Raw genomic sequence first — 24,044 nt, 5'->3', positions numbered from 1 at the left:
AAGTGCTGGGATTAGAGTTATGAACCACCACACTCAGTTTTACTCTTAAAATCCTGACTTGCTGCTCTCTTCTGTCTTTCAGACAGAATAATAAACTATCTTCTATCCTCAGTTTCCTTACCTTTCTATACTTGCTGTCTTGGTAACACAATCATGCCTAGAATTTAACCATTACTATATGTAGATGAAACCCAGATCTTTCTGTCTAGCCACTCTTTAAGTTCCAGTCTCTTCCAACAACTTGTTAGAATTGTACATTTGAATGTGCAACTGATATTTCAAACTTGCAGTCTGCTTATATTATCTTCCTCCCTGAAAGCGGTTCTTTATTCTGATTTTCCAGTTTCTCTTTAGGCATTCAATATTCTTCCATAATTCTAGCTAGAACAGCTGCATCTTTTTGTATTCCTTCTACTGTTCCTTGCTGCCTTACTGTCTCCTCTAATCATATGTTAACTCCTTTTTCATTTAAATTGTCAAAATGAACTGAAAATGACAATATGCTGTTTAGTAATCAATATTTCAAAGTAATTAAAAGCTGGCAGGTATGTATGAGCATATTCTTACATAAATAGATAACCATGTAGATTGCAATCTAAAGCTTTTTGAAGGGTTACTGATTTGAAGAATCAACCTGAAACCAACAAGATGAGTAATGATACATGAATCTTGAACAGTGTTGTTTAGGTTAACTTGATATAGCTTAAATTTGTAATCTTCAGACCAGGAGCAATGAGGTCCCCAGAAGACAGGTTAAATGCCTAGCAATGTTTTCTTTATTACAATTGTGTAGGTGCTCATAACATCCAGTGGAAAGAGGTTAGGGATGCTACTAAAATACTACAAAGCCCAGAGCTTTGTAGCCAAAATGCTCAGAGAGCTGATGTTGACAAAGCCCAGTCTGAACACATAACTACAGCTATGGGCTAAATTTGTGTATCTCTTGCCCTCAAATTCGTATGTTAAAGTCCTAACCACTAATATACTTCAGAAGCTAAAATGAGGCTGTTAGGGTAGGCCTTAATCCAATTTCACTGGTATCCTAAAAAAACAGGAGAAATTTGGATATGAAAGACACCAAGGTTGCACAAACACAGAGAGAAAACTATGTGAGGGCACAGCAAGAAGGTGGCCATTTGCAAGTCAAGGAGAAAGGCCTCAGAAGAAACAAAATCTGCTGACACCTTGATCTTGGACTTCCAGTCTCCAGAGCATAAATGTGAGAAAATGAATTTCTCTCGTTCAAGTTACCCAGTCGTGGGCTTTGGTCATGGCAGCCTCAGCAAACTAATACAGCTATACTACAGAAAGTCAATTTCTCTTTCTGTTTTAGTTATAAAAAACTTAACTGCCTCAGGTTCTTCTTGGTCAGCTACTCCAATTGTCCCCACTCCAATAGTTTTGAGGTTTTTTTGCCTTCATTATTTTTTCTTTTGACAAGTACTATCCATTGTGTTTTAGTCTTTTAAGATGTCATAAATTATAGACACATTGAATATGGTGGTTCCAAATCTAAATGTCACTCCACCATATCTGCAATAAGCTGGCAATTATCACAAGTGTAACATGGAAAAGAATGACTAAAATAAGATGAAATGGGAGGAACCTGACTAAAAGAAAACCCTAATGAATTATAGGAGAAAAAGATTAGGGAAATTAATGATTCATCACCATTGTTCTCTCAGGATAAAATGTAGCTCCTAAGCTCTATCAAGTCACTATGTCTCATTTCCTTGACTTCTGAGATAGCAAACTAATACAAATAGATATACACTTCAAGGAAGCAGATTTTTTTTAATACAAAAATACATATTTAGCAAGACAAGGAAGGAAAAATAATGAAGTCTTAGCAAAAGTGGTTTTACCTTTATTGCAATTTTTAGCGAAACATCTCTAATGGTATTCAAAGGAGGATAAAGTCGGCCCTCTTCCAAGTGTTCATCTGACACTTGCTGAGATATAACCTTAGAAAGATCAGAAAAAAGAAAAACAATGTTTATACTTCACACCATATAATGTGGCAGTTATACAGACAGTAACAAAGTAAATAGCCACATGTAACGGCCATATATAGAAACCAATCACATTAGCGTGATTATCTCATTTCATTTCCTCTTCTAGCCATGAAAAATCTGAGTCCAAGAAAGCTGTGCTGATTGTTGGGATCACAAAATTAGTGAAGATGATAAGAGAATCCAGGTTTCCTTTCAATCCAATTCCTTTTCACCGTACCATGAAATGCTGGCTATCCCCCAATTCATACACTAGGGGAACAGGGGGAAAGAAAAGCAAGAAAGGAAGAAGAAGATGATAGGAGAAATGGAGAAGGATCCTAAGAGTACAGAAGGGCATTTATCAAAGGCAGACATAATATTACTCTTAGCTCAAACATTCTCACATGGGAGTTAGAGCTGGAGGCTGAGAAAGGTACTTTAGAGTCACATTATAAGTGGGGTTTTAATTTAACAGACTTTGGATCATCTGACCACTGAACTAGCATCAGCATTTGCTGTCCCCAAACCGTTCCCTAATTCTAAATGAAACAATGTGAAATTATTTATTGAACACTACTAAGGCAGAGAGGTACATTCAGCAACCTGGAAGCTCACTCAAGCTCTAAGACTTTGATTAAGCATATCAGCCAGGCCTTTGTTTTACAGAAGTGTTGATGCAGAAATTCTTATTTGTAACATTTTGGGTAATCAAACATTTATTTTCCAGTATTTTTCAATACCTCTTAGATTTTTTAGATCATGAAATTATTTCTAAAATATTGTTTTGCTGCAATCAGCACATCAGTAAAGCTCTGAGCAAGTATCATACTACAGATAAGTTTTAAAAGCAGTTATTCAGACTGGAGGTGTGGCTCAAGCAGTACAGCACCAGCTTTGTAAGCTTGAGGCCCTGAGTTCAAACCCCAGTACTGCAATAAATAAATAAATAAAAGAAGTTATTTTGCTTGAGTGATTTATCATTTGTTGAGGTAACAACTACAGGAAGAAAAGAGAACAGTGAAGGAGAAAGCAGCCTAAGCTGAAAGAGAAATATGAATCCTAAGAAATCCAGAGGAAGAGTGGTGACAGAAAGCTTCGCAGGGGAGGTGGGCTTGACTCTAGAATTAAAACAAAACTACGAGTTAGACAGACAGACAGAAATTAGAATCAGACCAGAGGAGATGTCTGAGCTGGACTCAGTGAGATGAAGCAGCTGCTCTGGGGGAGCAGAAGCCTGTGTGGAGAAATAAGGATGGGAGTATTGTCAATGCCAAATCAGGAGTTTGGGTGAAATTCTGTGGGTGACTGAGGACTTCTGACCAAAGGGAGAGTGAAGGTAGGGGAAGTAGTAATGAATAATATTACCTTACATATTATACAAAATGTTATCTATAATTAGAGTATTGATTATAATTTTGTAATAAACATCATCACTTAAACTCATTAATTTCTTGCCTTTGTAACACGTATTAAATAAAACTTTTCCTTTACCTCAGAATTGGCCCTAGTGTCCCCTACTTAAGGACACAGAGACATTCAGTATTCATATTATCAGAAAGTCACAACACAAGTGGGGCCTGACATTTCTTTCAGGACCTAAGAGGTAGTAGAATCAGCCCTGCTGCCCTCAGGATAGCCACCTCTTCCCAGAGAGCTGAGATAGGGAGAGCTGTGTAGCCTACTGGGTAATGCAACAGCTAATTTCCCTCTTCTTACCTGGCACCCCTTCTTGAAGGCCTATGGTGTCCTTAAGACAGAGGGATTGGCAAGACAGACAGACAGACACACACACACACACACACACACACACATACACACACACACCATACAGAGTGATTGATAGGCTAAAATAAGGGAGAGTTAATAAAAGCACACTTCACCCTTTTCCATAACCCTCCTTCCTATCTGCAACACAATTGAAAAAATAGGCCTTGTAGAGAAGGGGGGAGGAGTTTTTTTTAGAGGCCATGTACACACTTTCCCCCAAACATCTTGCTATGCTTTGGGTTTGACTTGACTCTCAAAGGTTCATGTACTGGAAGCTTGGTCCTCCGTATATTAGTGTCAGGTAAAGTACTCTTTAAGAGGCAGAACAACTCCTTATTTTTCTACAAAGGATTTATGGCAGATTTAAATCAGTTGGAATTTCTTAAATGTTAAATAAATAACTTTTATGGGTATCTAGCATTGAAGGCTCGAGCTCAGGTGTGTGGTAAACATTATTTGAATCCTGACTCCAGCACTTACTGTCTGAATTTGGGCAAATTAATTAACCTTTTCAAATCTTAATTTTCTTATCAGTAATATATGAGTGATAACAGATGCTAATTCATATGATTAAATGAACTAAATGTTCAAAGAATCTACCATAGTGTCTGTCAAAGTATGTGTCAATGAATCTTAGCCATTTAATTTGAAAAAGAATGAATAGCAAGCCAGCATGACAAAGTGGAAGTGAAAGTGCTTTGGGGGTCAGGTCTAGCTCTACATTATATTAGCTTATTAGCTATTTGACTTGGCAAGTTATATAACCAATCAATTTCACATATTTTCAACTGTTTGTATGACACGTGTAGTGAACCCATCATCACTGGCATATTGCTGGCATTCAATACTATTTTTTTCTTTAGAATATTACACAAGTATCACTTTAAAGAGACTGAAGACAGTCAGAAGATGGCTGAGAAGAAAATCATTCTGAATCCTTGCTTTCCATGTACCTGTTACACAGAGAGGAAGTCAAGAAATTGTCAAACAGAATCAGCAGCAAATAGGTACCATGGGGAGCCTCAATGAATTTTAAGGGATTCTGGGAGTGCTATGATTTAGATAGGTATAAAGGTGTCCCCCAAAAGGTTCATGTGTTGGAGTTTGGTCCTCAGTGAGGTGTTGATGGTGTAGAACATTTGTAGGACCAAGTAAGAGGTCCTCAGGTCAAATGGGAGCATGCCTTCTCCAGGGACGGTGGAACCCAGTATCTTTTGGACTTCCTGTTTTGCAAAGTGAGCTCTTCCTATCACACATGTTTTGCCATCCACCACAAGGCCCTCACCAAAAGCCTATGTCAGGATGTTTGGATTTTTAGCATACAAAACTGTGAGCTAAATAAACCTCCTTTTTAAAAAATAAAGTTAGTCTTCCTCAGGTGTTTCATTTATAGTAGTACAAAGGACTACTCTACAAGGAGGAAAGACAGAAATATGCAAGAGTATTACTCTTACTGCCTTTGATAGGATATGGATGTCTCTCTCTATACTGTGGCTGATTTCAAATAATCTCTATCTATTTCATTCTGACAATGTTATGGCCACTGGATTTTCAGGTATCTGGTGACTTAAATGAATCAAATTTCCTCCAATGGCTGTTGTCCATCATGATCATGTTGTATCCCCGCTGGGCAGATATCAGAGAGTGGTGAAGCTGGGTGAAGGAGAAGACACAGCAAGAGATTTGGGAAGAGGTAAGTGAAGATGGGAGACCAACATTTGTCTCTTAGGTTTGAGAAGAAAGGTGAGGAATTTGTTCTTAGGTTATGCTACAGACCACATGGGGCCAGGAGTACTGAAACAGAGAGCACTGTGTGCTTTCATCAGAGTCCAAAAGACTGCCTCTCATTCCAGGAAAGCCAAAAATCTCTTCATAGTGTAAAAATGTCCAGAATACCCTTTTAGATTGTTGCTAGTCCATAAGATTTCTAGGTTCAATATGAGATAAAATCAGTATTTTGGGGAGGAGGCAGTATTGTGGCTTGAACTTAGGGCTTTATGCTTGCTAGACAGGCATCCTACCACTTGAGCCATGCCTCCAGTCCTAAAATTTGCATTTTTGACTGTAATTCTAATAATTATTAAACCTGGGGTTGTCAAACCAAAAATTCATCTAGATACCATAAATGTTACTTTTGTAAACTACAAAACATAATCTAGACAAAAAGGACTTTCTTCTTTTTTAGTCCTCTGGCAGTAAGTGTCTGTGGTATTATTCTTCTTGCTAAGACATATGACGAGTTCTATTTAATTCAACTCAACAAGTACCTACTGTTTATGCTTTGTGCATAGCTTTGTGCTAGGGGTAACCAGAGTTCTGAAAGAAATATAAGGAAGAATCTCTGTCTTTAAAGAAAATAATCTACAATTTGATTATAGAAACAATACAATCTTTTTAAAAATACGAATCTCTGAAGAGCTAACACACTAGAAATAAAATTAAATACTGAAGTGTTTAATAAGAACAGCCATGGAAGGAAGATCAAGATGAGGCAGACTTGTCACAAAAAGAATTTAAGGATGAGATCAGACTTAAGCCTGAAGGACAGGCTTAGTCAGGTAGAGAACAATTCCCATGGATTTCCAGGTAGGACATAAAATAAAACAGTTATATAGGTGTACATATACACAATATGTTTACAGACTATGGGGTAATAGAAAATGAAAAGAATACTAGGTTTCAAGCTTTGGTCCTATTTGGAAAGGACCTATTAGAAATGTAAATGTTGAGGGTCAGGGAAGGTGACTGTATGGTTTTAAACATGTTGTCTTTAAGGACAAGGCAGAGCATTTGGGGGGAATTATATACCAGATAAATGGAATTATGGTAAAAGATGAGAATAGAAATATACAGATTTGGAGACTATTTAGAATGAAGATAACGGAAACAGATGAGTGGATGAGATCTTTGAAATCATATAGAAAAGGGACAAAAACAGTGAATGCTAGAAAAAAAAAGGTCTTAGTTAAAAGGGAGATGAAAAAGAGACAAAAGAGTACATGGGATTTAACAGACGTATTTAATAAAGGAGAATGTTGTGTTGAAACCAGTGGAAAGGCCAAAAGACGCAGCCACACAGATGCACCGACCATAAAAATACGACTGTAAATTTTAAAAGTCTTTTGGTAGTGATCATTATTACTCTTACAGAATGAGAAATGGGAAATATTTTTCATGATACTTGTCACTAGAGGGTGCTACAGTCATTTAGGAAAGAAAACACTGGCTATGGAGAGTAAAATTTTTTTCTTCTGATGTGCCTGTTGTAAAAGACAATGTAAAACCAACTTTAAAAAGCTCCCTTAGTAATTGGACATCTACTTATGCTTAACGAGACTTGGGGATTAAGCAAACAAATGCATCAGTTGCCATGCTTTTAATGCAGTGAAGAAAGGCACTGCAGCTTCAGATAATCTGTTTTTACAGAACAGAACCAGTGCAACCCAGTATAGTGTGCTCCTGTAGATAACATCAGTAACACAGGAATCTCTGTCTATACTCCAAGGATTCCTCTTCACAATGGAAAGAATAGTACATTTGTAGGATAAATATATTTTAATACTAATCAACTTTTACTTGGTTCAGTTCAGCTATAATGGTGTACAGCAGATTAACAGAAGAAATTCACAAGCTTCTCCTTCACAAATTGCATCCTGCTCAAATGTGAAAATGTGTATCAACAGGATGGACATTCTGATTATCAAAAGTTTGTGATTTTACAAACATATGCCCAATCACTGTTATCATCCCTCTGAGGCTTTCACAGTTCCTGATGGCTCAAGATTCCCTAGTGGGTCTGCTCTGTGATATTCTGAAAACTTTTTCAGAAAGCCTAGATTATAACCTACTTCTCCTGCCCTTTTAGTGATTTTATAAATACTTAAATCCCTATTTTAATTTTGTGCTAGCAAGATTTGTTTTCTGCACTGAACACTTAATCATAAGCACTTCCACTTCACCATACTAAACTTAAAAAAGAAAAAACCTTCAAACTGCCATTGTTTAAGGAAAGTTCACAATGAGAAAATATTTATGACTTAATCATCATTTGAAAACAGAATTTATTTATCACATTAATGTTGGAATTCAATCAGAAGTATGAAGATAAAAGGGTTCCTTTTATGAAATCAAAACAATTTATCTAACAGTTACTGAGGAAGAATCTTTTACTACCAGCTCCATATGAACCCACTACCCACTTGTTATTCTCTACTGGGAAAGATTTTTTTTTCTTCTCTAGTTTTACTTCTTCTAGACAGTGAGCTGGTATGCTAGACAAATAAAAATCAGACAACTAAAACTAGGCAAATTTTAGAGCCTGGGAAAACTTCAGTATTATACAATACCTCAGCAGTAGTGAGGAAGATCTTGTCTGTGATATGCCTCAGTCCACATGCCACAACGCCAAGAGCAACTCCAGGGAACACATAGGAATTGTTGCCTTGACCAGGATATAAGGTTCGTCCATTTGGAAGAGTTACAGGATCAAAAGGACTGCCACTGGCAAAAACTGCACGGCCCTGCAACACAGACACATACCACTCACTTTAAATAGAAGCAGGATATTCTTTCTTTAACATTCAAAAGTTTAATTTTTTTTAATTGTTGTACTGAGGGTACATTGTGACATTTACAAAAGTTCTTGCAATATACCACAGAAGCAGGATATTTTAAAACAAATATATTATAATATGACTGCCACATAGCCAAAACAATGAGTAGTTAGTACTTAACTCCCTAGTAATTCTGGGAAAGTTTCAGTGATGTTAGGTAACAGGTTCTGGACTGGATAACTCTCATTGTTTTCGTACTCTTTGCTCCTGGAAGTGTGCAAAACACAGAATTCCCTGTCTATCACTCTGTTCTCTATTGTCATCTAAACCAGAGGCCCATCAACCATTTCTACATAGGCTTCCCATTACAGACTTCTGAAGATAAAAAAAAAAAAAAGACAGGATCATTATTAGAGCACAAATAATAAAATAACATTTTAGGTTAGAGCTTAATTTTCTGTCTCAAAATGACTCAGAATTTCAGGTCTGACAATACAGAACATTAGACAAGATTATAAGAAAAGGCAGGGGGCCATTTACTGCTGACACATCCAAATTTTACAACACAGCTATACAAATTTTGCTAATTTTATATATGTGAACTACATAATCTCTAAACTCTTGAAGCCTATTGAGTTGTAGCGAGAAAAAAAATGACTTAAGCACTGGTTTGTTGTGTGCTTCCTACATGGAAAGTACTATGCTAAAAATTTTGTTATTGCTCAAAGGACTGTGTTTTTCTCCTTTAAGAATATAAAGACTACTGAGGAATGTGAAGCAAATTCCACAATCTACAGCACAGATAAAAATTAAAATTAGTGAGGACACTGATGCTACTCAAAATAAAAGGTAAACAATGGAGTGGTATCTTGTCAAAAAAATTCTAGTAGTAAGATTTTAAGAGTATACTGTTAAAGAAGTATAGTCATCAAGTTCTGATTTGTACAGAGGTACACAGCTTTGTGTTGTGTTTACCCTCTCTACTTCATTTTTATTTGCAAAATAAAAGTTTTACATACATAAGACACAAACTTTATTTTGTTGTAACAGTATTTCAAATCTTTGAAGGGAACAAAAGGTTCTTGCCAATACGTCAGTCAAATATATATTAGTACAAACACAGTGTAAAATAAAATAAATTTTTTTTCAAACAGTAAAGTATTGAATCACTGAGGACTCCCATCCCATTCTTGGCTGGATATCAAGATAGCTGTCCAAATGTTCCACCCATGGCATCAAAATCCAAACCCAGAATTTAGTAAAGCAAAAATTAGACTGTGGTTTTATACTGCATGCTTCGATGTTTGGGAATAGCTAGTTAAAAGCTATTTTAATAACCATCTAAAACAACGTTTTTTCCTTTTAACGTAAGTGTTGTGTTTAAATCTCAGATACTTTCTAAATCACTTACGGAAAATTATCACTAATACATTAAAAATTTATTTTATGAAGAGAAGTGTTATAACAGTTAAGGAAACAGTACTCCTTCTGTTCATTTTTCTTTTAATCTTGGTTCATAAATTTTCAAGGGTATATGGTAAACATCTTAGTTATGCTAGGCATTCCTATAAAACTTAATCAAAATTTGACTATTAAATTATCAGTTACACATTCACTTTACCTTGGATATTTTATAGCATTGCTCTGCAGAACACTCTGCTTTGCTGGTTGGATTACTCAGTGCAAAAATGATTGGCCGTTCATTGAAGGCAGCCATGTCTTTGAGAATTTGTTCTGAGAATGCACCACCAATTGCAGCAACGCCTAATTAAGAAATGACAAACCAGTAATTTAGGACACTTGTTAATTCATCCAAAAAGCCCATGCTCCTAAAACAATGAGATATATCAGCTCATTTTCTAATAGACCCTAAATAAAATATGGAACATTTGAATTATAGTACAATGATAAAAGATGTTTGCTAATCCCAACAAAGTAACCTTAAAAACTATAAATATAACATTATTGAGTTAGTAGCCAATCAGCTGGGATTTTGATTACAGGCATATGTGTTAGGAAATTAAACTGTGTCCAATCCATACACTCTTTCTATGAGTAATTCTGTTAAGGTAGAAAAATAATAATGTTTTATAAAGCAGTGTTGACACTTAAAACAATGATTTAATTCAACTGAAAATTTGAAATACCCCTCATTGAAAAAATTTTAACAGAAGAATAAACAGCATAATAGAAATGGAAAGGAGTAAGATTACTGAAAGAACACATTTTGTAAAACAATACTAAAAGTTTAGTGAAGTTTCTGTCATGGAGTAGGTAGCTATTTTTATTATGAGCATCACCATTATTTTCAATATTGTCAACTATTTCACAAGAGCTTCTAGGAATGGAGTATAATATAAAGTAGATTCATATACGCACATACACAATAAGGGATAACCCTTCATAACTTCCTTTGAGATGCTTTTTAAACATAAAATTTGACCATATTAAACATATCACTATATGCACGTGCAATGTCAAAGTACGGTGTTAAGTGTTAGGAGGACTATAAAAGATACGCAAGATGTGATTCCTGTCCTCCAGAAGGGTCTTGCTTGATATTTCTGGATGCTGGCACTATTGATATTTTAGCAAATAATTCATTATTGCTGAATTGTAGTATGGATCATGGGATTACTTAGCAGCCTGCCTGTCCTCTGCTCATGAAATGTCAGTAGGCCCTTCCTCCCACCTCCAAATCTCCTTCCCTGTTATACCAACTACAAACTCTCTCTACACATTGCCAAATGTCCCCTGGGAGGCAAAAATCCCTCCCTTTTCAGAAGAACTATCTCTCTGGAGAAATAAAGCCTGGAAAAGCCAAAATACAACAGGTGTTAGCAGGCTGACACAGTTAATAAAGAGGGCTACATACTTCAGGTAGATCAACCCCAAATCTACATGCCTATGGAGGACTTGTCTATGCTGCTTGAGTGACACTAGTAAATGTTGTTTTTTGAAATCCAATGGTTAGAATTTCATAAAAGCTAAATTACACCAGTCTGGTCAAAATAAGGGGAAGAGAGGAAAAATGTCTACCGATGAGGGCAGTTGGTTTTATCTTTTGAACAATGGCTTCTAGGTTCTTCATTTCTTCATGTTCATGAGCAAACTCTTTCTTCTCTTGTGTTAAGGAAGCACGTCCCTAAGTAACACAAATAAGAAGAAATGAAAAATCTGCCAAATGTGTGGGTCAAAGACACTTCAGAATATTATACAGATTACTAGCATTTATACTTAGCATTTTTATGTACTATGAATGCTATCTGTTCTTAAACCCCTTCTTAAATTGTCAGAGTAGTATTTCACTCTTTCAACAAATATTTATGTGACACACAATGTTCTAAGTCATGGAGATACACAAAATGAAGTCTTTCTCTCATTTAATTATTTAATACTAAAAATCCTAATTCTACAGAAATTTGTGAGAAACTAATATTAACAAATGGTAATACAAAATAACACTTAAATAATGATATTGTTTATTACACGTTATTTGTATTTGCAGTGTCTCATAAGCTAGAGTGGTATTAGCTAAAGCAGTACCAATTTATGTACCACAGAGAACATGCCATAGGGCTAGGAACATGGTTCAAATGCCTGTCTGACAAATACAAGGCCCTGAGTTGCAACCCCAAAAGAAAAAGAATATGCCATGTGTTGTCCAGGGAACATCTAATTATAATATACTAGCAACAAATTGTTAAGATTTGACTATATAATAAATCACTGCCTAACTTTATATGGTAGTTTATGATTTACAAGTTATAGTCACATATTTCATTTGATCCCCTCAACAGTTTGGGGAAGTATAACTACAGTCATCTTGCATATAAGGAAACTGAAGTTCAGAGATTTTAAGCAACTTGCTGAAGATAAGGGATTGCCTAGAACTCAGTCTTCCATAATACCACAAAACTGCCCTGAAGGAAAAGCCTTACAAATGGGATATGTCAGGGTGTTTGCAAATTTTTAATCCCAAAAGTGGTACAATTTCCTTGCTTTACAAATTTATTGTCATTTTGTTTGTTTTTTAAAGCAATACATAAAATTCTAGAAAATATGAAACATATGAACCTCTTTGTGCTTGTTTCCTTATCTATAAATAAGGATAATAGGAATTTCTGATTTGTCAGGTTGACTGTGGATTAAATGAAATAATACAGGTAAAGCCCCATAGGACCATGCCTAGGTCAATATTAATTGCTATAATCAAAATTATTGTGAAGAACAAAAAATTCCAGCACAAAAAATTGGTACATTTTCTCCTAGTCTGCTGTAAAATGCTATTTCTGTACCACAGTTTTCCATTATGAACATAACATTAAATTGGATAGTCTTCTAAAACAGAACTCATGATTAGTCATTTCTTGATTCTAAGAGGTTATTTTTTTACCTTTTCTCTCAATACATCAAAATATATTACATCTGAGACAGTGCAAAAGAATCCTATTTAATTCATTTGGAGTCAAATTTTAAGCCTACTTCTTCATATTCCCTTCAGCAGAGAACACTAAAACTATTGAGTCTTTAGTAATACTAAGTTGAACATCTCTAATCCATATTCTTGTTCATGCTTACTACGGAACAAGTAGTATGATAAAAGAATCATAGTAGAATTCAATTTCTACTTTTATCAGGAAGCAACTAATTGTTCAATAAAACTAATCTATTGTCATTTTCTTTTTAGAATCAGTCACAGGTCCAGAAGAATAAAGAGATGACATAAACTAGTTCTTTGTGTGTGAGTGTGTGTGCGTGCCTATGTGTCTACGTGGGTTGTGTATATGTGTACTGCCAGGGTTCAAACCCACGGCCTCACATATGCTAGGCAACTGCTCTATGCTTGAGCAACACCCTCAACCCCCATAAACTGATTTTTAAAGCTGATTTTATAAACACTTAGTAAAAACTAACTAGTTTCAAACATTTGTGTTTGAGACAAGACTTTTAAAAACTGTCATTTAATAATATGAAAAAACAATGACAATACTAAAATCTTTACAATTCTCACAAAAGTTTCAGAGGGCAGGGGGGTAGTCCTAACTAGTTCACTCATACCTTTCTTAGTTTCATAGCTGGGAAATTAATTTCATTTTCATATCTCAATTCCAGAAATTAATTAGGCATCATTCTATCATGTAAAAAAGTGAATAAACTAATAAGTTTTCTACCACAAATTAGAAAGAGAGGTATTTGAGGTGTCATTTCAGAATTCCTCTCAAATATTTTGACTATTATGAGACTTTATCTAGAATAAGTGGTAAATACAATTAGCCCCAATTCCTGACCATCCTGTGTTTATGTCAATGTTCTTTGCCAGGTAGCTCTGCAGTTCCTTCCACAAAAGGCAGCATATACAGATGATTCTCAACTTAAAATCAAATCATAGCCTAATACACCCAGCATCAGCTGAAAATATCTTAAGTCAAAACTGCACTAAATATACCTAACCCACAGAAGACCACAGCTTATCCCAGCCTACCTTAAACGAGCTCAGACTCTTCAAAGTCTATTTTGTATAAACTGTAATTTATCAAATCCAGTACTAAAAATGAAAAACAGAATGGTTGTTATGGGTGCCTTTTTGCACTATCATAAAGTTGAAAAATCATGTCAAACCATCAAGTCAGGGATGTCACCCCAATCCACTTTGGACTCGAACAAGGGTTGAGGCTGGAGGTGTAGCTCAAGCAATAGAGTGCCTGCGTAGCAAGTGCAAAACCCTGAACTTGAACCACACACACATACACACAGTGGTCTGAAATGAGAGTGATTCTCAAGTCAATGGCAATAGCAATAGTAGGTGCCTAGCTAATGCAGATTTATACAGCAAGAACTATTCTCAGGCCCCGAGCCATGTAATAAACCTCCTTACTCTGCCTTCAAAAACAAAAAGAACTGGTCTCAAAAACTCAATGTGAAGTTGACTTCTTCAAAAGTGCAGCAATGTGCTCTTTAAAATGCTTCTTACAGGTAAGGAATCTTGTCTAATATATGCTACATTCTGTAACAGAGAAAAAACATCTCCAACTGGCTCTAGTCATCTCAATGAAATATTATAATCCTGAAGGTCCCTGAGAAGACAGCCATCGCTTAAAGAATAATAAATGAATCACAGGGATTGCTTTTTTGTGTGTCTGTTTTTTACTCTTCACCTGAAAAATATAAATATTATACAAATATGATGTAATAAATTTTCTAAAGTATCTACATATGTCACTTTCTTCTTCTTTTTGCTTTTTGTGGTGCTGGAGATGTAACTCAGGGCTTTGCAACATGCTAGCAAGTGCTCTACCACTGACTTATGCTTCAGTGACATACTCTATGTCAACACTATATCATATTATTTTTATGTTCAGATACTGAAAACCTTTTCCATGTTGTAACAGAGAACTGTAATTATCCATCAATATTCATTCTCTCCTTTTTAAAGTTTTTACTAGTTATCTATATTCTCTACTTTTTAATAATAACTTTTGCCTGTTTGCATGTGGCTACCCAGGTGAAGGCAGTATTCACTTAGTCTTTGTGCAGCTTGCAGAGGCATAAGACTATCTTCTGTCCAAAGGCATGGAATGGAAGTCATGGGTATAACTTCTGGTTTGTTTCCTACACAGGAATGAGGCACACCATCCAAACACATTCCCTGTGGCCCTCAGCTGGCTAGAAGACACGATGTAAAGCTATGATGTGAAGCTAAGGCTTCTTTGCACCAGCAGTGGATGGTGGGCACATCCTAAGTCACTTGTTGTCCTACAACTACACTCTTAGATAATCCCACTTCCAAAAAACCCAGTCCCCACATTTAACTTATTTAAATCAACATATTTTGGGATCTCCATTCATACAGTTCAATATAAATCCAAGTATCTTCATTTCAGACATGAAATGTATACAGCATGCAGGACACTGTCTTGACAAGCCTTTATCTTCCAGGAAAGCCAGTGACCAAACCACCAAAATCAAGAAAGTGTTTTGGTCATTTGGTCAGGCATGGTGGTACATTCTTATAATCCCAGCTGAGACAGGAGGATCACAAGTTAGAGGTCAGCCTGGGACACCTAGTGAGATCCTGTCTTGAAAAAAAAAATTCTCTACACAATTTTTAAAGATTTGTAGTAATGAAAATTCTGTATCATCTCCTTCTGTTCTTTTTTAGTCTCAAATTCTTGCTTACTGTAATTAAATTTTTTATTCAATTTTGTATCACAACACTTTAAAAAGTTTTGGTATTATTAACAAAGTAGGAATAGTAAAATTAGTTTTATTTGGGGTTTTGTGGGGTTTTTTTTGCAGCCCTGGCATTTGAACTCAGGGCCTTGGGCTTGCTAGCAGGTGCTTTAGCACTTGAGCCAAACCCAAGCCCTTTTTGCTTTAGTTATTTTAGGATAAGGTCTTACATTTATGCCCAGGCTGGCCTGGACTACAATCCTATTTATGCTTCCCATGTAGCTGGGATTACAATCATGTACCACCAAGACCAGTTGTTGGTTGAGATGGGGGTCTTGCTAACTTTTTTGTCTGGGCTGGCCTTCAGCCATGATCATCCCAATGTCTACCTCTCAAGTACCTAGGATTACAGGCATAAGCCACTGCACCTGGTGTAAGGATAGTTTTAAGAGGGAAATATGCTCTTTTTATGTGGGACAGGAGTTTGAACTCAGGGCCTACACCCTGAGTCACTCCATCAGCCCTTTTTTTGTGATGGGTTTTTCCCCTCCCCCCCCAGGTATGGTCTCATGAACTGTTTGCCTGAGGCTGGATTTGAACAGCGATCCTCCTGATCTCTGCCTCCTGAGTTGCTAGAATTACATGCATGAGCCACTGGCACCTGGCTATGCCATCTTTTTTTTTTTTAATTTCAAAAAATGTGTAGGCTCATTAAATAATAAAATTCTGCATGATTCATGGTAAAAACAGGAAGACTCACAATATGAATTAGAAGACTTAGCTCACAGCAAAACCTTGCTGAAAGCTCAACTGTGGGTGTCTCAGTGTGAACAGCCAGTTCCTTCTTTATTTGTTTCTCCCTTTGGTGGTATTGGGGTTTGAATTCAGGTTCTTTCACTTGCCAAGCAGGCACTCCACTACATAAGCTAACCAGTTTTGACCATTCAACTACTGACCAACAGCAAACAGTGTTAAATCAATTTGCCTATGATCTCCATAAAAATAGAAATCTGTTCCTTTTCATTAGATTACCAAACCAAGAAGTAATCACCCAGATGAGAAAATAAAACTAACAAAAAAAAGGCTTAAAGATGATATTGTTAGCAGATGAAGTAACTAAATTCAAATTGGGCTGTTGCTAAAAATAACATGTAAACAAGGGTTGGTTTATATTAAATATGGACCTAGAAATCCACAATGCAAAATAAAGTTGAAATATGTTGATTAACCTATAAATGACAAAGGTATAATTTTCTTAATGCAATGATTTAAAATATTTTCCTCAGTACAAGATCTCAGATTATCTAAGTCAGAAAAGTTTTAAAAATTTAATTGTATGTTCTAGTGTTGTCCTCACCAATACTGACTGTAGTCAATACATAACAGACTGTGATAAATTTTGTTGAGTAGACATAAACGACAAGTTAGCAAACCACAAAAGAATTTTGTTACTTCTGAAAACTTTCTGTGATATTCAGAAAAATAAAGAAAAGTTTCATGATTACACATACAAAATGCCATCTACGAACAGAACTAGAACACGAGGTTGATACTCAGGATGGTGGGGACTACAGGTTCTTCCACTTATCACGCAGTGATGCTCTTGGTACCTTCCTGGATCATGGTTTCTCATCTAGTCAGATGATGGCAGTGCAAATGAACCAGATTTGTGCTTTCCAAAGATAATTGAGCCCCAGCAATCTAAGGAAAAACAAGATTCCCGAGCCTGTCTTCCAGGCTAACTTAATTCTAACTCAGTTCCAGATGAGGCAAAACAGTCTATATGTATATTTTTAAAGCTTCCCAGGTGATCAGAAATGATTAGCTAGTGTTGAGAACCACTGAACTAAATAATATATCATATCCCTAACAGCCATAGTTTAAAAAGGCTATATTTTCAGAAAAATACAAAATGATACATTCTAAAGAAGGTAAGCTAGCAAGGTATGATCGCTCATGTTTGTATCCCAGCTACTCCCAAGGCAAAGATTAAGAAGGTCATGGTTTGAAGCCATGCTGAGCAAAATGTTAGCAATACCTCATCTTAACAAACAAGCCAGGCATGGTGACTCACAGCTGTAGTCCCAGCTATATGGGAGGCTGTAGGATCACAGTCCAAAGCTAGCCTTGGGCAAAAAAAAATGAGACCTATCTGAAAAATAACTAAAGCAAAATGTATATAAATATATATGTTTAATGTAGTTTAAACCTTCTAAATTGCCTAAAATAAGCAAATCATAAAGGAGACAGATAAACACTGTATGGAAACAGATTCAAAGTACTTTTGGTATATAGTTTTAAATAAATTTGATTATGTTCTCCATGGAAATAGATATATACTTTGTCACAAACATTTTACTTTATTACTCATAATAACCAATGGCAGGTCCTGGCCACTGAAGGTGGAACTTGGCAACAGACACCCCACAGGTAAGAAATGTAAATCACCCACCACCTCATCCCCAAGGCTTGATCCTGGTCTGACTCACAAATGCTGAGAAAATTCTGAGAGAGGGCCAGCAACCTCAATATTAGCATCACTGAAGGACCCTACTTGACAAAAACAGAAAAATTACAAGACAAAAAAAATTCTGCCAAATATGTTCTATACCATTTTCAACATTGGTTTGATGACTTATTAATTTATTTTACACAAAATACTAAGATTTTATTAGGAAGCACAGATGTTATCATTTTTTACATTTTACATTTATCTCCCCTTCCGCCCTGACCAGCAACAAAGTCTCTTATGAGACAGAACTTTTTAAAAATCCCCTTGTATAAAATGTGTTAACCATCATTCAAGGTAGTAGCAGCACCACTGTCAAATGTCAACAAAACAACAGTGTAAAGAAAAATTTTCTCTATACAGCCTGGAGTTTCAAGCCCTAGACCTCTCAGGAAGAAAATAACTATATTGCAAAAACTAACTTCATAATATTATGATTTATATTTTTATTTACTACCTCTTTCTACAGGGGCTAAACATTTAAATATAAGCAAAAAATACAGAAAGTAAAATTATTTGAAACTGAACAAAATAAAACCAAAAAATGAAAGCAAATTTCGAACCCATCAAACCAGTCTCTCGTCTTATTCTGATTTAGATGAAGCCAAGCCTCATGGTATTGGTTAACATCCTACTTTTTGTTTTAAGTGTTCTGTCTCAGCATTAACTTGGTTTTTTAGCAAATACCAAAATATATTTATTTAAAAAGTAGGTTAGGTCTGAATTGGTTTGTTTTGTGGCTTCCTGTTCTTCCCTTAAATTGTGCCAAAGTCATCATTGTGAAATGCAAATACCAGTCATGCTGGCAAGGCTCCTTTCTCCACTTTATTGCTTTTGTTATCCCTCTAAGTTTTAGTTTTAAGGTGAATACTAGCTTATTTATATTAAAATGCATTACAATTACATGACTGAATGGTTTATCAATATTTCTGCTATAAAATACTAAAGGCATTTAAGTATCATTAGTGACGAGGTAATGGATTTCAATCATTTGTATGATACTGATGAATTGTTCAAAATATTGATATTCTATAGCATAAACTCTTTCCATTGTATATATGAGGTAAATGACAGAAATGCTGTAGCTGTGATTTTTGAAAATGAAAACAGAAGACATGTTAGACTAATAATTATTTATTATAATGGTGATAAAACTCCAAAGATGAGTTGACCATAGTTTACGTTTTAGTTTTTTGGGCTTTCTTTAATGTTTTTTAAATGTGAAAAGGGAGTGATCCAAGATGGCCAATGGGACAAAGCAGCAGACTGCATGAGCTCTGTGAGTTATGGACCTTGCTGAGATGCTGGAGACACACTTGACTGAGGTAAAGCACCAGGGAGAGCCGAAACTTCTGCACTCTGAACCCCTACATTGTGGAAGGCTTCTCCATGCCACGATTTACTAAAAGAAGAGCCGGCCCACCAAGTCCCCACCCCATAGGCCCGCAGAGCCACTGCTCAACTCCACTGGGCTCCACGACCCTCAGCCTGCCAGTCCCCAGCTCAACATGGAACCGCCAGATCCACGCTCCACCAGGATCCCCACCCCTTGGGATCCCCACTCCTCAAGCCCTGCCAGGCCTCAGCACCACATGGGACCACCGGATCCACACTGCGCTGGCCCTGTCACCCCTTGGGCCCTGCCAGGCCCCAGCTCTACAGGCTTGCCCGATAGCTGCTCAACCAGGCTGCTACATGGCAGGCCACTACAGGAGGGCATCAAACCTGCCTAAGAGACATAGACAGACAGGACTGGATGCTAAAGGAGTACTATAAGAACAACTAAGACTGTAATTCTACTGCTCCAGAAACAGTGATTTTTTTTTTTTTTTTGCCTTTCTTTAAGGGTTTGGCTCTCTGGTTTGTTGTTTGATCGCCCAGCATCTCTCACATTTTTTCTCTTTTTCCTTTTCTTTCTTTCTTTTATCCTCCCTTTTTTGTTCTCTTTTTTTCTCCTTCTCTATTGGTTTTGTTAGTACTGATATTGTAACTCAGCTAAAACTAAATTACATATAGACCAGGGACAGAAATGGTACCCAGTGGAAATATGGGAAGACAAAAAAAGGGATGGAAACCATTCTCCTCCCAAAAATAAATTAGTACAGGATTCAGAGCAAAATGAAGAAAACAGATACCCAGATCCAGACTCCAACAAAACAAAGATAAACTATACCAGGGAACCCAATGAAGCCCACAAGAACACCTTGAAAGAAGAAATCCTGGAGGTAATTAATGAGAATTTCATAGAGATGTTACTAGACACGGTCAACCAAAACATACAGGAGAAACTCAAGAAATTCCAAGACAACAAAAATAAAGACTATCAGAAAACACAAAAACAAGTAAATGAAATCACAGGAGCACTAAATAAACACCAAACTGAAACAGAGAATACCATAAACAGAGAGTTAATGAATTAAGGACAAAAATTGACAATATTAAAGAAGAAGTGACCCACGATATGGAAAACCTCAGAAAAGGATGAAACATAAATACAAAACAAAATGCAAGGCCATTCCAGCAGAATAGAACAAATAGAAGACAGAATAGCAGAACTTAAAGATGAAATGGCAATTAAAGGAAAAACTGAAGAACTACTAGTCAAACTACTAAAGGCCTGTGAAAAGAATATACAAGAACTCACTGACTCCATCAAAAGACCCAACCTGAGAATTATGGGCATTGAAGAAGGAGAAGAGGTACAAGCAAAAGGAATGCGTAATATGTTCAACAAAATAGTAACAGAAAGTTTCCCAAATCTTGAGAAAATTATGCCCATTCAGGAATAAGAAACCTCCAGGACACCAAACAGATTTGACCAAAATAGAACTACCCCACGACATATTATCATTAAACCAACAAGGACAGAGAATAGAGAAAGAATATTGAAGGCTGTAAGAGAGATAAAACATATAACATACAAAGGTAAACCCATCAAAATCACAGCAGATTTCTCAATGGAAACATTAAAAGCAAGAAGAGCATGAGGCAAGGTCTTCCAGGCACTGAATGAAAATAACTTCAACCCTAGGATACTCTACCCAGCAAAAGTATCATTCAAAATAGATGGAGTGATAGAAGTCTTCCACGATAAGTAGAAACTGAAACAATATATGACCACCAGGCCACCACTTCAAAAGATTCTTAAAAGAATTCTGTACACAGAAAATGAAAGCAAACAAAACCATGAAAGGACAGGCAATAACAAACCAGAGGAGAAGAAAAGGCAAGAAAGTAGAGAGTAACATTGATGAGCTACACACAATCAAACCCTTAAACAACAAAGACAACTAAATGACAGGAATCACCCCATACGTATCAATACTAACACTTAATGTTAACGGACTTAATTCTCCCATCAAAAGATACCGACTGGCAAACTGGATTAAAAAGGAAGATCCAACAATCTGCTGCCTACAGGAGACCCACCTCATAGACAGAAATAAGCACTGGCTGAGAGTGAAAGGCTGGAAGAAGATTTACCAAGCTAATAGTCCCCGAAAACATGCAATACTTATCTCAGACAAAGTAGACTTCAAACCTATATTGATCAAGTGAGATAAAGGACACTCCATACTAATAAAAGGGGAAATACACCAAAAGGAAGTAACAATTATCAACCTATATGCACCCAACATCAATGCACCCAATTTCATCAAACATACTCTGAAGGACCTAAAAACATATATAAACTCCAACACAGTGGTAGTGGGAGACCCTATCACCAATAGATAGGTCATCCAAACAAAAAAATCAATAAAGAAATCCTAGAACTAAATCACACCATAAATCAAATGGACCTCACTGATGTCTACAGAATATTTCATCCAACTTCTGCACAATATACATTCTTCAAGTAGCCCATGGAACTTTCTCCAAAATTGATGATACCTTAGGACACAAAGCAAACCTCAGCAAATATAAGAAAATAGAAACAATCCCATACATACAATCCCATACATAATCTGATCACAATACATTAAAACTAGAACTCAAAAACAAAAATAACAAAAAACATGCAAACAATTGGAAGCTGAACAACACATTGCTCAATGATTAACGGGTCATTGATGAAATAAAAGAGGAAATTAAAAGGTTCCTGGAAGTTAATGAAAATGAAAACACAACCTACCAGAATCTATGGGACACAGTAAAGGCAGTCCTAAGAGGAAAGTTTATAGCCATGAGTGTACATATGAAAAGGTCAGAAAGATCTCAAATCAGTGACCTAATGCTACATCTCAAACTCCTAGAAAAATAAGAACAAGCAAATCCCAAAACAAGCAAAAGGAGAGAAATAATAAAAATAAGGGCTGAAATCAATAAAACAGAAACAAAAAAACCATACAAAGATTCAATGAAAGAAAAAGCTGGTTCTTTGAAAAAATAAATAAGATTGACATACCCCTGGCAAACCTAACTAAAATTAGGAGAGAAAAAAACCCAAATCAGTAAAATCAAAAATGCAAAAGGGGAGATAACAACAAACACCATGGAAATCCAGGAGATCATCAGAGACTACTTTGAGAACTATATTCTAATAAAGTTGAAATCATGAAGAAATGGACAGATTTTTAGACACTTACAACCATCTAAAACTGAACCAAAGAGGATATTAATCACCTGAATGGATCTATAACACAAAATGAAATTGAAGCAGCAATAAAGAGTCTCCCAAAAAAGAAAAGTCCAGGACCTGATGGATTCTCTGCTGAATTCTATCAGACCTTTAAAGAAGAACTAATACCAACCCCCCTTAAACTGTTCCACGAAATAGAAAAGGAAGGAACACTGCCTAACTCATTTTATGAAGCCAATATTATTCTCAACCCAAAACCAGACAAAGACACCTCCAAAAAGGAGAACTACAGGCCAATTTCCTTAATGAATATTGATGCAAAAATCCTCAATAAAATAATGGCAAACCAAATCTGACAACACATCAGAAAGATCATCCACCATGATCAAGTTGGCTTCATCCCAGGAATGCAGGGGTGGCTCAACATATGCAAATCTATAAATGTAATATAGCACATTAATAGAAGCAAAGACAAAAATGACTTGATCATCTTAATAGGTGCAGAAAAAGCCTTCGACAAGATCCAACACCACTTCATGATAAAAGCTCTAAGAAAACTAGGAATAGAAGGGAAGTACCTCAACATTGTAAAGGCTATGTATGACAGACCTACAGCCAACATCATACTTAATGGTGAAAATCTGAAACCATTTCCCTTATAATCATGAACGAGACAAGGGTGCTCACTTTCCCCACTCCTAGTCAAAATAGTACTGGAATTTCTAGCCACAGCTATTAGGCAAGAAGAAGAAATAAAAGGAATACAAATCAGTAAAGAAACTGTCAAAATATCCTTATTTGCAGATGATAATGATCCTATACCATAAAGACCCAAAAAACTCTGCCCAAAAACTCTTAGACACCATAAGCAGCTATAGCAAGGTGGCAGGATACAAAATCAACCTACCAAAATCACTAGCTTTTCTATACACCAACGAACAAACTTGGAAGGAATATATGGAAACAATTCCATTTACAATAGCCTCAAAAAAAATCAAATACCTAGGAGTAAATTTAACAAAGGATGTGAATGACCTCTACAATGAGTATTACCAGCTTTGAAGAAAGAGATCCAGGAAGACTACAGAAGACGGAAAGATCTCCCATGCTCATGGATTGGTAGAATCAACATAGTAAAAATGGCTATACTACCAAAAGCAATCCAGATGTTTCCTGCAATTCCCATCAAAATACCAATGACATTTATGGCAGAGATTAAAAAATATACCCCAAAGTTCATTTGGAAACACAAGAGACTGCAAATAGCCAAGGCAATACTCAGCAAAAAGAGCAATGCTGGAGGTATCACAATACCTGACTTCAAACTATATTACAAAGCAATATCAATAAAAACAGCATGGTACTCACACAGAAACAGATATGAAGACCAGTGGAACTGAATAGAAGACCCACATATGAATCCACACAAATACACCCACCTCATTTTTGATAAAGGAGCCAAAAATATA

The 24,044-nt window shown here is 36.1% G+C and overlaps 1 protein-coding gene across 1 annotated transcript in view; it reads right to left on the bottom strand.

Annotated features, from left to right (window-relative positions):
• The window catches only part of Me1 (malic enzyme 1), a 177,720-nt gene that overhangs the window by 4,289 nt on the left and 149,387 nt on the right, over window positions 1-24,044 (bottom strand). Inside the window, exons 10-13 of the mRNA XM_074078882.1 lie at window positions 11,354-11,459; window positions 9,936-10,078; window positions 8,108-8,281; window positions 1,866-1,964 (exon numbers count right to left, since the gene is read on the bottom strand). Of these exons, the coding sequence (XP_073934983.1) occupies window positions 1,866-1,964; window positions 8,108-8,281; window positions 9,936-10,078; window positions 11,354-11,459 (522 nt within the window). The remainder of the gene's footprint in view (window positions 1-1,865; window positions 1,965-8,107; window positions 8,282-9,935; window positions 10,079-11,353; window positions 11,460-24,044) is intronic.

The sequence above is a fragment of the Castor canadensis genome, chromosome 1 (assembly GCF_047511655.1).
Source record: "Castor canadensis chromosome 1, mCasCan1.hap1v2, whole genome shotgun sequence".
Taxonomy (NCBI): Eukaryota; Metazoa; Chordata; class Mammalia; order Rodentia; family Castoridae; genus Castor; species Castor canadensis.
Note: the sequence above shows the minus strand (reverse complement) of the source record. Positions and strands in the feature narration are given on the sequence as shown.